The sequence below is a fragment of the Chiloscyllium plagiosum genome, chromosome 20 (genome assembly GCF_004010195.1).
Source record: "Chiloscyllium plagiosum isolate BGI_BamShark_2017 chromosome 20, ASM401019v2, whole genome shotgun sequence".
In the NCBI taxonomy this organism is placed as follows: domain Eukaryota; kingdom Metazoa; phylum Chordata; class Chondrichthyes; order Orectolobiformes; family Hemiscylliidae; genus Chiloscyllium; species Chiloscyllium plagiosum.
In genome coordinates this window covers 21,719,679-21,734,384 of record NC_057729.1, presented here as the reverse complement: position 1 = coordinate 21,734,384, position 14,706 = coordinate 21,719,679, and the positions used below count along the sequence as shown (strand labels likewise).

The window sequence follows — 14,706 nt, the reverse complement described above, 5'->3', positions numbered from 1 at the left end:
TACATCAGTAGTCTGAGGTATTCTGGGACAAGGGGCATTTTTAATGCATGTCAGATATTATATCCAATATAGAGCTAATTTGTTCATTTATTTGAGAGAAGATTGCTTTTGAAATGATGCTAATCTGTATTTATCATATTTTTTTGCCCCTAGGGATCTTAATGGGAGCTGTGATTAAAATTATTGAATCACAGCACTGGGCTAACTGGAAGGTAGGTTTCTAACTGTTAAGTTACAAATCAGAATGCATTAAAGTGGATGGTAATGATTTGTATCACATGAATATCATCAGATTGATATTTTATATTATCCTTAGAAACCTTATGCCAAAATTGCCCAGACAATAGTGTGGAAGCTACTTGCAATCACCATACATGTTCCCAGTTTGATCAGTACGCAGAGCTCAAAATAAATTTTTCAAGTTAACCTTTTAAAAAAAAAAGTTCTTCAATTTTAAAAGTACCTAAAGAAAATGGTTTTACACCCATATTTAATTGTTGCTTGAAGTTTAGGCCTTTGTCTTAGTTTCTGTTATCAAATTACTTCTGCTTTAGAAGTACAGCATGGGACTAAATTGTGTGTATAATACTGGAAGAGTTTTAAGTTAGTGCACAGAGAACCTCAGTCAACTTTGGCCACAAGAACTTCCGGTCCTGCTCTGCTGTTTGTGGAAATAAAGAGCAATGGATCACCGGTCATTATGTCTTTGATTTTCTTCCTTCCCAGGAAGAAGAAATGTTTCGACCAAACATGTTCTTTCTTTTGTTGCTTCCGCCTATTATATTTGAGTCTGGATACTCATTACACAAGGTAGGTGAGGCATGAAAGAAGTGAGAAACTAGGGGAATGATTGTTTTTCTAACATTTTACTTTGTAAGATATTTTTGAACTATTTTGGAGGAAAGACATCTTAATTTATGTGGTGTTGATCTTGTGTGGGTTTTCTGGAATTATTTTAAATCAGTTGTAATCTTGGGTATTTTGGTGGTGAATAGACTATGAATGCTTTACCTTGAATCAATGCTTTTTTTCCCCCAATTTCTACCTCCTGCCCCGCATGTTATTAAATCTGCATCTTCAGATGTATATTTGCTTAACAGTTTCAAATATAGTACAACAAATTTTGTTTTAACTGGCATTTTATGAACCACACTCTTAACTAAACCTGCAAAAATTATATACCTGAAGTACTGCAAGCTTACTGTATTATTTCGATCTTGTGATCTCTGTGCAATCAGTTAAAGGTGTGAGTGAGAAACTTTTTGCAGGTAAGCTTCATTTAAGGCAAAGTTTTAATAATATTTACAGGATAAATCACTTGAATAGGGTATAACAGTGATGTGTTCACTACCTGCATTACGTTCTATTATTTAGTATGTGTTTTTGCATTGTTTATGTGGACCACTTGATCAGCCTGCACACTCCTGGTTCCATAGATGCCAGTTAATAGAAAGTTTGCCGTACTTACAAAACTACAAAAATACCTTCAATTTAGGATTAAGCGTAGTTAGAAAGGTAGCTGAAAAAGCAGAGCCTGTCAGGCAGCATCCGAGGAGCAGGAGAGTCGACATTTCAAACATAACTCTTCATCAAGACCTGCAGTCCTCACTTTCTCCCAGTAGAAAGGTAGCTCGGGTTTGGGTTCTGTTCTCAGTTAAATACTTCTGAATGCTATTTCGTGCTTTCTATAATCCGACTTCGTACTATACAATCAAAGTGTTAGCAAGGATAACACACCTGTGGTGGGTTAGTTATTTGGCCTCTCCCCACAGCTCTTGGTTCATTTATTGTCCAAATACCTGTAGAACTTTATAGCTGTTTAGAAGTGGAACTTTCTAATAGACATGGCTTAAGAATAAACAGCAGGCATAGTTAGTGTTTTTCTTGAAATTGTAAATCAGGGAAAGGCAAATCCAAGTATCAGAGGTTTCTAATATTTTTCTGAAATTAATATTATTGTAATTATCACCTATTAAGTGGCAGCATAATTCAGAAATACCAATGTGTCCATCTAAAATCTGCGATGTCATGCCCAGCAGCTAGAGTTACTCTGGCTCAAATAAATGGTAATAAATGGGATGGAATATTATCTACCTATTTTAAGGTAGATGTATTCAATCTTTTCCTTCAAATTAAGTGGAAAGTTTATTTAGAGAGATCAAGCAGGAAACTGACACTTTCTTGGATCCATTTGCCACAGTAGTCTGTTGGAGTTGCTTCGAAGAAGTAAGATAATTTCAGTGGAAAATCATGGAGATATTCCAGTTGTAATAGTGAGTTGCGGAAGAGGTAAGAGCAGAACTTAAATTCAGTTAGAAAATTGTTGGGATAGAGCTAGTTATGACCAGTATATATTGGAAACTGTAAATTTTGTCATTGACATGCAGATGAGAAGGAGGGAGCCCTCTTATATTCTTTAGCAATACTCATGATAGACTAGGAATTAAGCGTTTCTGTTGAATATTTATTCACTATAATAGAACAGGCATGAATAGTAGCATGTGAAGGTGATCCACAGAGATGGACTGCAGAGGAGAGACAGTGTGGGTAATATGGACTCCTGGGCTGAGGAAATAAAAATCAGAAGTATATTAAATCATGTCCCAAATTACACAGGATGATGTTTGTGATTTTTGGCCAGAATGTTTTTAGTTCTGCTACCAAAGTACAAGCCAAAGACGTTTTAACAGTGGGATTTGGAAAAATTATGTATAGAATTGGGAAATATTCAGCTGCCTTGGTGGGTGGGAGGAACAAGGGAGCTTGGAAATTCAACATTAGTTACAAAGGATGAAGGGTCAGGATGGAATTTTGAAGTGGAAACCTAAAATGCAGGAGGTAAATATGATCATTCAATCATTTTTTTCCATGGTAGAAACAAAGACACTGAATTTCAGTTTCATAAGAAGCTTAAAAGTGTAGGAAAATCAGAATAGCAATGCAAATGTGTTTTGTAAAACATTTTTAATATCAAATACACTGTTAGGTGTTTTCCTCCCATCTCGTGGTTGGGGAATATAATGTTAAAATGTTAGAAACTCATTGTCCAGTGTTATTGTATAAAACTGTGATTTTGATGTTAATGATACCAAAGTGGAAAATAACCTTCATTTGTTTTGCTGCAGTTTGATGTGTACTGGCAGCAGCGGGTGAGTGGGAATAAAGCAGGATCTGATTCTGCTGAGATTCACACTTTGGAATGTCTTGCCAACGTTTGTCATCGAGTCTAACTAGACAAATGGCCATTGGATGAGGCACCTGAGTGCTGTGCTTCTTCCTAGATATTGTGGAATGCGTTGCTGCTAGAAGATGAGAGAATTTTGGAAATGGCATTATTTGTAATCCAATTCCGAAGTTCAAAAAATATGATTAATTATGCTTGGGTACAGTTAAATTTATTGATAATTGTTTTCATTTACAGGGTAACTTTTTCCAAAATATTGGATCCATTACACTTTTTGCTGTGTTTGGCACAGCAATATCAGCTTTCATTGTAGGTGGTGGGGTTTACTTTCTTGGTAAGGTAAGTTTTTATTGCAATATAAATGTATAGCCTTGGTTAGACGTTAATTTCCTGCATGAACTTGTGCTTACAGGAAGAATTCCGTGGAATATTTTTGATGGTATGTGCGGGCTGTCATGTCTGCACTCAGGACATGGAGAAGGAAGCTTTGTACCAAGCAATTTCCAGAATTATATTGCTTTTTATAGCTTGGCTATGTTAATGTTATTTGAAGTGCATCCCCACTGCCATGCACAAGTATCATTACAGCTTTGAGAAACGCAGCAAACCTCTTTCAGGTTGTCTTGGCATTCTCTATTTTGTATAGGGTGATGCATTTTTCTTTGAAACCATGACTTTATGAAAATTGATTCAGCAAGATTTTATAAATAATTAACAGTTTTCCTGAAGAAGGGCTTATGCCCGAAACGTCGATTCTCCTGTTCCTTGGATGCTGCCTGACCTGCTGCGCTTTTCCAGCAACACATTTTCAGCAGTAAATAATTAACAGCCAAGCAGTGAAGACATGATATTTTTAAATCTTTCTGCAGCCAGGATTCTTTGAGTGTTGCCAGCACAGATGATGTCTCTTTCTGTTTCTTAAGTGATATTATCTCAGAAGAATTAGAGCACAGAAAACAGGGTTAAACCTGCTAACAAAGACTGAGTTTCCAACTCTTGTCCTTAATTCTGTGGGTTCACTCGTCCCTTATTTGGAAATAGTCTGATTAATCTCTATCATTGCCTGAAAGGGTAAATCATCTGGTGTCACCTCTCCTCTATATCTGTTGTCATGTAGGTAACGACAAATGTCCATCTCTCTTTCTTTGGGCTCCAGGAGTTATATTTCATTGTGTAAAGAAATGAATCATTCTTTTTCTTACAAGAGAGGTTGTATAAACAAAGTGTTACACACTCATTAATTATGCCACGTATAATAAACTGTCCGTGTAAATGTTCCATGAACACGAAGAACAAATGCTTTTAGCAGAATATAAGGATACCCTCTTAGAATATTAAAAATCACACAACACCAGGTTATAGTCCAACACGTTTAATTGGAAGCACACTAGCTTTCGGAGCGATGCTCCTTCATCAGGTGATTGTCAGCATCGCTCCGAAAGCTAGTGTGCTTCCAATTAAACCTGTTGGACTATAACCTGGTGTTGTGTGATTTTTAACTTTGTACACCACAGTCCAACACCGGCATCTCCAAATCATGACTCTTAGAATATAGGTGCTTTGTTTTATGTGTAATGGTGCTAGTGCAAAGCAGTTAGTAAGCTAAAACCTATATAATAAGCAATATAATATATTGCTTTTCTTTAAAGATGAAGTGTCATAATTATTTCTTAAAGCTGAGAAATAGCCTTGAATTGCATCTAAAGTAATCAAACAGACATTGGGCTGCATATTGAATGTCCTGCCGGGTATATATTTAGTGGGTGAGTGCATAATGTAGACTGACTGGCAAGCCCACCAACTTCCCAAGTTCATGCCCATATTGTGGAGGATCGGATGATTCTAAAATCAGCAGTACGTTCTTCAATAGATAAATCAGAGCCAACTGAGCTTGTCAAACTCTGATCATATGCTGCCCACTCCAAAACATGTTTGGTATCAACAATTGTATGAGAGTAGCCAAGTTACTATTTTTAGTGGCATTCATAAAGCAGCAGAAGAAAGGGGTTTTGTACTGTCTTCATGGGGTGCCCTTTTGCTGTTTATCCCATTCCCCAGACTTGCGTTACTACAGGATCCACACTGTCTTCATTTGTGGGCCTGCCTGCAGTGCCCACGACTGAGCCTATGATACAATCAGTATGGATGGAGCTGCTGACTTGCAGTACATCAGGGAGTGAGGCAGCTTCTTTATGCCTCATCAGTCTCAAGAAGCTAACACCTTATTTCACCTTTAAGACAATTAAAGCCAGCAAGACCAATTGCTCAGAAGCAGCTGGCTGATAATTTGGACCAAGTTATTTAAAAAGATAACTGTGCACATGTAACTAAAATGTAACTTCTAACTACGTGGAACCCTGAAAATTAGTATTACCAAAATTTTACATTTGGAATATCCTTTCACTCTACTAAGATTGCAAGACCATAAAATACAAGTAAGTAAGTGAACAATTCAGCCCAATGAGTCTGCTGCATCATGCAGTGAAATCATGGCTGATCCTATAACCCTCAACTCCATTTTCCTGTTTTCCCTATAATCCTTGATCCCTTTACTGATTAAAAATGTCTATATCAACTTTGAATATTCATAATGACCCAGTCTCAACAGCTGCCTGCAGTAAGGAATTCCACAGATTCTCATCTGTCTTAAATGTGTGATCTCTTATTCTGAGATTATGTTCTCCAGTCTTAGACTCTCTCAAAAGGGCAAATAACCTTTCAGCACCTACTCTGTTGTGTCCCATAAGAGTCTTGAATGTTTCAATAAGGAGTACAGACACAATCTACTCAATTTTTCTTAAAGAAATTTCTCTTCATTTCTCTCTCCAAGAACTAATATCACCCAAATGAACCTTCTCTCCTCTAATGCCAGTAAATCTTTCCTGAGATAATCAGGCCTCAAACTGTTCACAGTATCTCTGGGTGGGATGGTAGCACTCTGCCTCACAGTACCAGGGACCCAGGTACGATTCCATTCTTGGGTGACTGTCTGTGTGGAGTTTGCACTTTCTCGCTTTGTCTGCATGGGTTTCCTACTTTTCTCCCACAGTACAAAGATGTGCAGGTTTGGTGGATTGACCATGCTAAATTGCCTATAATGTCCAGGCTTTTGTAAGCAAGGTGGATTAGCCAGGGGAAATACAGGATTATAGGGATTTGTCAGGGAGTGGGTCTGGGTAGGATGCTGTTTTTGGACTTGATGGGCCGAATGCTCTGCTTCCACACTGTAGTGATTCTGTGATTCTATGATTCAAGTTGTGGTCTGTCTCATGCCTTGTATAGATTTGGCAAAACCTCCCTGCTTTTATATTCCATTCCCTTCGAAATAAAGGTCAAAATTTCATTTTACGTTGTGCCATTCCCTATTACTTGCTAAACTGGGATGTAAGCTTTTTGAGAGTCATGGAACAAAATCCCTTTATTTCATGGCTTTGTGCAGACTTTCTCTATTTAATTAATATTCAGCTTCTGTATTTTTCCCATCACAGTCCATAACCTCAAAGTTCATCACATTATGTGCCATCTGCTAAGTTTTTACTCATTTGCTTAACCAGTCTATATCCCTCTGGATTAGAGTGGTGCTGGAAAAGCACAGCAGGTCAGGCAGCATCCGAGGAGCAGGAGAATTGATGTTTTTGGAAAAAGCCCTTCATCACGAATGAAAGCAGGGAGCTTCTAGGGTGAAGAGATAAATGTGAGGGTGGAGCTGGGGAGAAGGTAGCAAAGAGTGCAGTAGGTGGATGGGGGTGGGGATGAAGGTGAGAGGTCAGAGAGGAGGGTGGAGTGGATAGGTGGGAAGGAAGGTTGGCCGGTAGGACAGGTCATGAGGATAGTGCTGAGCTGGAAGGTTGGAACTGGGGTAAGGTGGAGGGAGGGGAAATGAGGAAACTGGTGAAGTCCACATTGATGCCCTGGGGTTGAAGTGTTCTGAGGCAAAAGATTAGGTGTTCTTCTTCCAGACGTCGGGTGGTTAGGGAATAGCAGTGGAGGAGGCCCAGGACCTGCAATGTCCTCAACAGAGTGGGAGGGGGAGTTGAAATGTTGGGCCACGGGGTGGTGGGGTTGATTGGTGCGGGTGTCCCGGTGATGTTCCCAAAAGCGCTCTGTGAGAAGGCGTCCAGTCTCCCCAGTGTAGAGGAGACCGCATCGGGAACAACGGATACAATAAATTACATTGGTGGATATGCAGGTGAAACTTTGATGGATGTGGAAGGCTCCTTTGGGGCCTTGAATGGAGGTGAGTGGGGAGGTGTGGGTGCAGATTTTGCAATTCCTGCAGTGGTAGGGGAAGGTGGGTTGGGGGGCGTGGACCTGACCAGGTAGTCATAGAGGGAATGGTCTTTGCGGAAAGGGGTGGGGAGGGAAATATATCCCTGGTAGTGGGGTTCATTTAGAGGTGGTGGAAATGTCGCCAGATGATGTGGTTTATGCAAAGGTTGGTAGAGTGGAAGGTGAGGACCAGGGGGGTTCTATCCTTGTTACGGTTGGAGGGGTGGGGTTTGAGGGCAGAGGTGCGGGATGTGGATGGGATGCGTTGGAGGGCATCTTCAACCATGTGGGAAGGGAAATTGCCATCTTTAAAGAAAGAGGCCATCTGGTGTGTTCTGTGGTGAAACTGGTCCTCCTGGGAGCAGATACGGTGGAGGCATTTTTGCAGAAGGTTGAGTGGGAAGAGGTTAATCCAGGTAGCTGTGAAGTTGGTGTGTTAAAAAAAGATATTACTGTCAAGTTTGTCATCATTGATGGAGATGGAGAGGTCCAGGAAGAGGAGGGAGATGTCAGAGATGTTCCAGGTGAATTTGAGGTCAGGGTGATCAATTGATGAATTGCTCAGCCTCCTCGCGGGAGCAGGAGGTGGTGTTGATGCAGTCATCAATGTAGCGGAGGAAGAGGTGGGGAGTGGTGCTGGTGTAACTATGGAAGATGGACTGTTCTACGTAGCCAACAAAGAGACCGGTATAGCTGGGGCCTATATAGGTGCCCATAGCCAACCCTTTGGTCTGGAGGAAGTTGGAGGATTCGAAGGAGAATTGGTAAGGGTGAGGACCAGTTCAGCCAAACAAATGTGTCGGTGGAAGGGTACTGTTGGGCACATTGGGAGAGGAAGAAACGGAGGGCTTGGAGGCCCTTGTCATGGCGGATGGACGTTTAGAGGGATTGGATATCCATGGTGAAGATGAGGCGTTGGGGTCTGGGGAAACTGAAATCTTGGAGGAGGTGGAGGGCGTGGGTGGTGTCTTGAACATATGTGGGGAGTTCCTGGACTAGGGGGGGAATAGGACAGTATCAAGGTAGGTGGAGATGAGTTTGGTGGGCCAGGAGCATGCTGAGACAATGGGTCGGCCAGGGTAGTCAGGCTTGTGGATCTTGGGAAGGAGGTAGAATGCGCCCACACCTTCCCCTCTCACCTCCATCCAAGGCCCCAAAGAAGACTTGACCATCCATCAAAATTTCACCTGCACATCCACCAATGTAATTTATTGTATCCGTTGCTCCCAATGCGGTCTCCTCTACATTGGGGCGATGGACGCCTTCTTGCAGAGCGCTTTAGGGAACATTTCCGGGACACCCTCACCAATCGACCCGTGGCCCAACATTTCAACTCCACTTCCCACTCTGCCAAGGACATGCAGGTCCTGGGCCTCCTCCACCGCCACTCCCTCAACACCTGACGCCTGGAGGAAGAATGCCTCACCTTCTGCCTAAGAACAATGTGGACTTCACCAGTTTCCTCATTTCCACTCCCCCCCCCACCCCCGAACCCTCTCCCATTTATCTCTCCACCCTGGAGGCTCCCTGCCTTCATTCCTAATGAAGGGCTTTTGCCCAAAACATCGATTTTACTGCTCCTTGGATGCTGCCTGACCCGCTGTGCACTTCCAGCACCACTATAATCTAGACTCTGATTTCCAGCATCTGCAGTCCTCACTTTTGCCTATATCCCTCTGTAGACTGTTACCGTCGCCACTTGTCTTAGCGCCTTTTATTTGTCATCTGAAATTTGGCATTCCCTTTCCTCATCCAAGTCATTAACTTAAATTGTAAATAATTTTAGCTCCAGCACTGATACACTGGCACTCCACTAGTTATAAGTTGCCATCCTGAAAATCTCAGTAACATTATGCTATCATAATTCTGTCTTCCATTAGTTAGCTAATCCTTTATCTAGATATTCTGCTTCTAACACCATGGGCATTTATGTTATTAAGTAGCCCAGTGTATGACACCTGATCAAATGCCCTCTGAAACTCCAAATATACTACTGCTTCCACTTTATCTATCTTGCTTGTTAGCTCCTCGGGGAATTCTTCTAAATTTGTCAGGCATGATTTCCCCTTCATGAAACCATAGTGAGTTGTCTTAAATCATATTATTTCTGAATGCTTTGCTGTTACATCCTTGCAAAAGTCTGCTTTATGGAGTGAAGTGCTGCTGTTTCAGTAGGTCTGAGAGTGTCCTGTACATTTCTGCAATACTGTTCAGAGTGATTGTGATATACGTCCCAATGATGTATTGTAGAGAGAATGCATCGTGTTGCTGGACATAGTGAAATTTTAATCAAACCCTAGAGAGGAAATTGGGAACAAGTGAGTATGTAGCAGTTTTTGTGAGGCACTTATATCCTGCAATGTCCAATTTCAATTATGTCACACTTCAGAATACAATTGCTAACTAAATATTCTCAATGAACTGGCGATGTCCTCTAATTGCCATGAATTGTCATGCCCTTCCTTTCATCATCTACAGAAATTCTTCATCCCACCTCAGAAAGAAGGATTGCATTGATGTAATACTTTTTATATAGTTAACAAGTCACAAAGTATTTACAACTAATAAACTTCGGAAATGCAACCAATGTTGTTATGGGCTCAAATGGTGCATCCACCTTGCATTAAGGTTCTAGAAGCAGTAACGATTTGATGTGATTTGTTCAGAGTATTTGAACTGGGTGAGCTGGACTAGTCCTTTTCAGTAGACCATGAACCATAGCTTTTCATCCACCTAAGCTTAACTGATCTAAAAGTGAACATCCCTACTGTCTGCAATGAATACTGCCACTAAAGTCTGGAAATATTTTATGTGTCAGTCTCGAGTATTTATTAAAGGTACGGAGTTAAATTAAATCAAAAATAAATGCCACCTTTAAATCAGGCTGGTACTTGACCCAATCATTTTGGACAATAGACACTCAATGCACTTTTAATCCTTGTCTCTGAATATTACTTTATTGAAATTTAACTCCTTGAAAGCTAAATGTAGCTTGAAATTCCTATTTTAATAAAAATATTGCACATACTTTGATGAAGCAAGATAGTTGCAAGATCTAGATTTCAGATAGAGAAGTGTACTGCTGATCTTTGTTTCACCCTTAACTCTCTCTTTCTTATTTTAGGCTGAAGTTATCTATAAGCTCACAGTGACAGACAGGTAATTATTTTACAAATTATTCTGTAAATGAATCATTCTGTATGTTGTTGTTTGAAATTGAGAGCTTGGAATTTTAATTAGTTTCCAGACTCTTACATGAGCATTTTGGAAACCAATCTGCAAAACAAATCAGTACAACATGACGTTTTGCTTCCAAGATGTATGCAGTGATCTGGTATTGATTTAGCAGAATTTATAAAAATGCAAGAGTTTTGACAGTTTTTGTTTTCTCTGGCTTCTTTTATAATTTGCATGGAAGCTCATAACTTCAAATAAAAGATGCAACGTTCTCAAAGACCAATGCAAATAATTGCATAACAAGGTTTGCCATATTAATACCTATGTTAAAGCAATCAAACTAAAATCAACATTATTTAAACATTGGTTAGTAGCCACTTAATGCACTGAATTACAGAAAACAAATCTTCCTGTAACGTATCATAACCAAAGTCCCACTACATGCTTATACTTCACAACTCTTTCTTAGAAAGGTAGCCATGTATTTAATGTTACAAATGTCTCCCTCTGTTCTCCCAGCCCAGCTAGAGTGATTCTTCTAGAAGCCTTTTGTAAACAGATTGTTCTTCATTCAATCTTCTCAGCATACTTGAATGGACTTGGAGCAACAAGATGTTCACTGTTGATTCTTTGGTCTTGAACCCTCTTCAACAAGCCTTTTTCCTTCAACAGGTGATCTGGCCTCAGCAGTGCTTTGCTTTATTATTAGTCATAAAGCAGTCATTTTCTCCTGTCTGGAGCAGCAAGCATCTGTGTTTGTTCCGCTTGCCTCTGAGTCTGTACACAGCAAGAACAGCTGTTTTCTTATTTGTGCTCAGGAATTACATGTGGTCCTTTCCTCAATAGGTCTTAACCCGGCTATAGAAACCAAATCACATGTAATTATCACCAAGAAGAATTTAGTCCATTTTAACACCATCCCTCTATTCCAGGGCATATTGACTTAGCTTAACTTAAAAGAGACATTTTAAAACTTGTGAAGTCAAGCATTTGTAATATTTCATAGCCACGGAAAGTTGTAAGTCTTTCGTAAATAACCCTGAGAGTAAGCTTACATATGAGTAGATAAACGTATTTCTTGAAGGTTATGTGGTCCGCTTGATTAATAGAGTCAGCTTTTGCAATAGTCAAATAGCGTCCTTTGCTGTTTTAAAATGTCAAATGTGACCTGCAATAGTGCGCTTGTAAAGTTTGGAGAGAACGTTTTTTTCTAAAAGCCTCCCTCAAGTTATAACAGCATGAGGGAAATTTGTAGCTCCCTTGCATGCTTTGCCCATCCAGTAGATAGAATGCAATTCTCGCTAACTTGATGTTGGAAAGTTTGTATACTATTTTCTTAGCTGTATTTTTTTAACATTTATTTGTGGGATGTGGGTGGCACTGGCTCGGCCAGCATTTATTACCCATCCCTAATTTCCTAGAAAGCAACTAAGTGTCAACCACTTTATCGTAAGGTAAAAGTGACAGTTTCCTTCACTAAAAGTCATTCGTGAACCAGTTAGGTTTTTCTGAAAGTCGACAAGGTCATCATTAGACTCTTAATTCCAGATTTTTATTGAATTCAAATTCTACCATCTGCTGTGGCAGGATTCAAATGTGGGCCCCAGAACTTTACCTGGGTCTGGAGATTAACAGTCCAGCGATAATACTTCTTGGTCATTGCTTCCCCACATCTGTATTATGATTTTGAATGTATATTTACTCTGTTATCTACCATTCATCAGAAATACCCCTTGTTCTTATGAGAAAATGGTCCATTGGAGTGATAAAATGGGTAAAGAATACATCAAACCAGCATCCAACAATGAAACGCATTCCTTCCAGGCAGGCATTTTCCCCTGTCTGCCCAGCAACAATTAACTAAGTTGCAGCAGCATCATTCATTTCACCTGTGAGCTGTCACAGTTAGCTTACACTGGCTTGGAATATCTCTCCAGCTGATTTATAGAACAGTCTAACAAAACTATCTTAAGAAACCCCTTGTTATGTTTGCAGAATCTGAATAAGTTATCGTATCCTTTTGGCTTGACATTAAAAGACTAGGTTAAAGCTCAAGTTTTATTTATCTGCTGCGGTATGGCACAGAATTCTGTATGGTCTATTTTGCATGTTTTTCCTACCACACCAGGCACAGTATTGAACAACAACACAGAATGTGCACTGTGATTATTGCCATGAGATACTATTTTAGGGTTGCTCAATATGTTTGGCTGAAGATCCACTCTTGGCTATTTTAGGAAGGCTTTATCCTGTTTAAATGAAGTAAGTTAATGCATTCTCTCTAATGTGGGAAAAAAGTTTTAAATCTAAGCATTAAAATAATCTTGAAAGATTGCCCAGTAGAATTTAGAACAGTGTTCATTTTAATGCCATGATGATTAGGGGGTTAGATAGGGTCGACAGTATGAACCTTTTCCCGCGTATTGAGTCGGGTATTACAAGGGGGCATAGCTTTAAATTAAGGGGGGGTAGATATAGGACTGATGTTAGGGGTAGGTTCTTCACTCAGCGAGTCGTTAGTTCATGGAATGCCCTGCCAGTAACAGTGGTGGACTCTCCCTCTTTATGGGCATTTAAGAGGGCATTGGATAGGTATATGGAGGATAGTGGGTTAGTGTAGTTTAGGTGGGCTTGGATCGGCGCAACATCGAGGGCCCAAGGGCCTGTACTGCGCTGTATTCTTCTATGTTCTATGTTCTATGATTCAATTACTTTCTGTAATACCACTCAGATTATCTTTTTGTCTTCTAAAGTTAGTAGACATTTTCAGTTTTGTTTTTGTGCTGGAAAATATAAAGTGTCATTTAAAAGGTAATGTTCAGTGTTTAGAATAAATACTTTTTGCATAAGAAATCTTGATAATAGCCGATGATTAAAGTTTCTTATGGTTTCTTACCTGTGCGAATATTGTTTATGTTTTGTAGTTTTGCCTTTGGTTCCCTAATATCTGCTGTTGACCCAGTTGCTACAATTGCCATTTTTAATGCTCTGAATGTGGATCCTGTTCTGAACATGTTAGTATTTGGAGAGAGTATCCTTAATGATGCAGTTTCCATTGTCCTAACAAAGTAAGTTTTAATTTCCACTTCCCCCATTTTGTCTATCCTCCTTACTCTGCATTAAATATATATGCAATTTTATTTAGCAGTTGAATTGTTCGTCATACAGTATTATTCTATCAGATAATTAGTCAATTGTTAGCTAACTTCATGATCTGTTTGGCAAAGCCTTTCCTTATTTCCATAATACTGTATTTTAGTGGTGATCCCAGTTTCTATTTTGTATTATGCATGTTTTTTCCCTGATCAATAATAATAATAATTCTGACCAAAATTGTTTAGCATGCAAAGTGATGTAAATAATGAAATATTTCAGCAATAGAATGAAGTCAATGTTCAAATACTGATTTCAGCACGGCAGAAGGCTTAGCCAGAGCGAATGCACCTGATGTGAGTGGATGGCAAACCTTCCTACAAGCATTGGGCTACTTCCTCAAGATGTTTTTTGGATCTGCAGCACTTGGAACGCTCACTGGTCTCATCTCTGCATTGATATCTTTTTGTTTAACTTGGGAGTACTAACATTCTAGTTGATACATTGTTTCTCAAAAAAACAAACACAGAAAATAAGTGCAGGAGTAGGTCTTTTGGTCCTTCGAGTCTGTACCACTGTTCAATACGATCATGGCCGATCAAGCAATCTCAGAATTCCATTCCTGCCCTCTCCCCATACCTCTTGATCCTTTTAGCTGCAAGGGCCACGTCCAGCTTCCCCTTGAAGATATTTAATGAACTGGCCTGAGCAGCTTCCTGTAGGAGAGAATTCCACAGGTTCACAACTAAGTGAAGATATTCTTCCTCATCTCAATCCTGAATGACTTATCCCTTTATTCTTTGACTGTGACCCCTAGTTCTGGACTTCCCCGACATCGGGAACATTTTTCCTGCATCTAGCCTGTCCAGTCTCATCTGAATTTTGTTTCAGTGAGATTCTCCCCTTCTCCCCCCCCCCCAATTTTGTTTAAGTGAGATTCCCCCCCCCCCTCCCCATTCTTCTAAATTCCAGCGAATACAAGC

The 14,706-nt window shown here is 39.9% G+C and overlaps 1 protein-coding gene across 2 annotated transcripts in view; it reads left to right on the top strand.

Annotated features, from left to right (window-relative positions):
- slc9a8 (solute carrier family 9 member 8) overlaps window positions 1–14,706 on the top strand; it is a 72,671-nt gene that overhangs the window by 12,911 nt on the left and 45,054 nt on the right. For both annotated transcript variants that reach the window (XM_043710281.1, XM_043710280.1), the window contains exons 4-9: window positions 154–212; window positions 727–810; window positions 3,422–3,523; window positions 10,578–10,612; window positions 13,555–13,698; window positions 14,043–14,181. In XM_043710281.1, coding sequence (XP_043566216.1) covers window positions 154–212; window positions 727–810; window positions 3,422–3,523; window positions 10,578–10,612; window positions 13,555–13,698; window positions 14,043–14,181 — 563 coding nt within the window. The remainder of the gene's footprint in view (window positions 1–153; window positions 213–726; window positions 811–3,421; window positions 3,524–10,577; window positions 10,613–13,554; window positions 13,699–14,042; window positions 14,182–14,706) is intronic.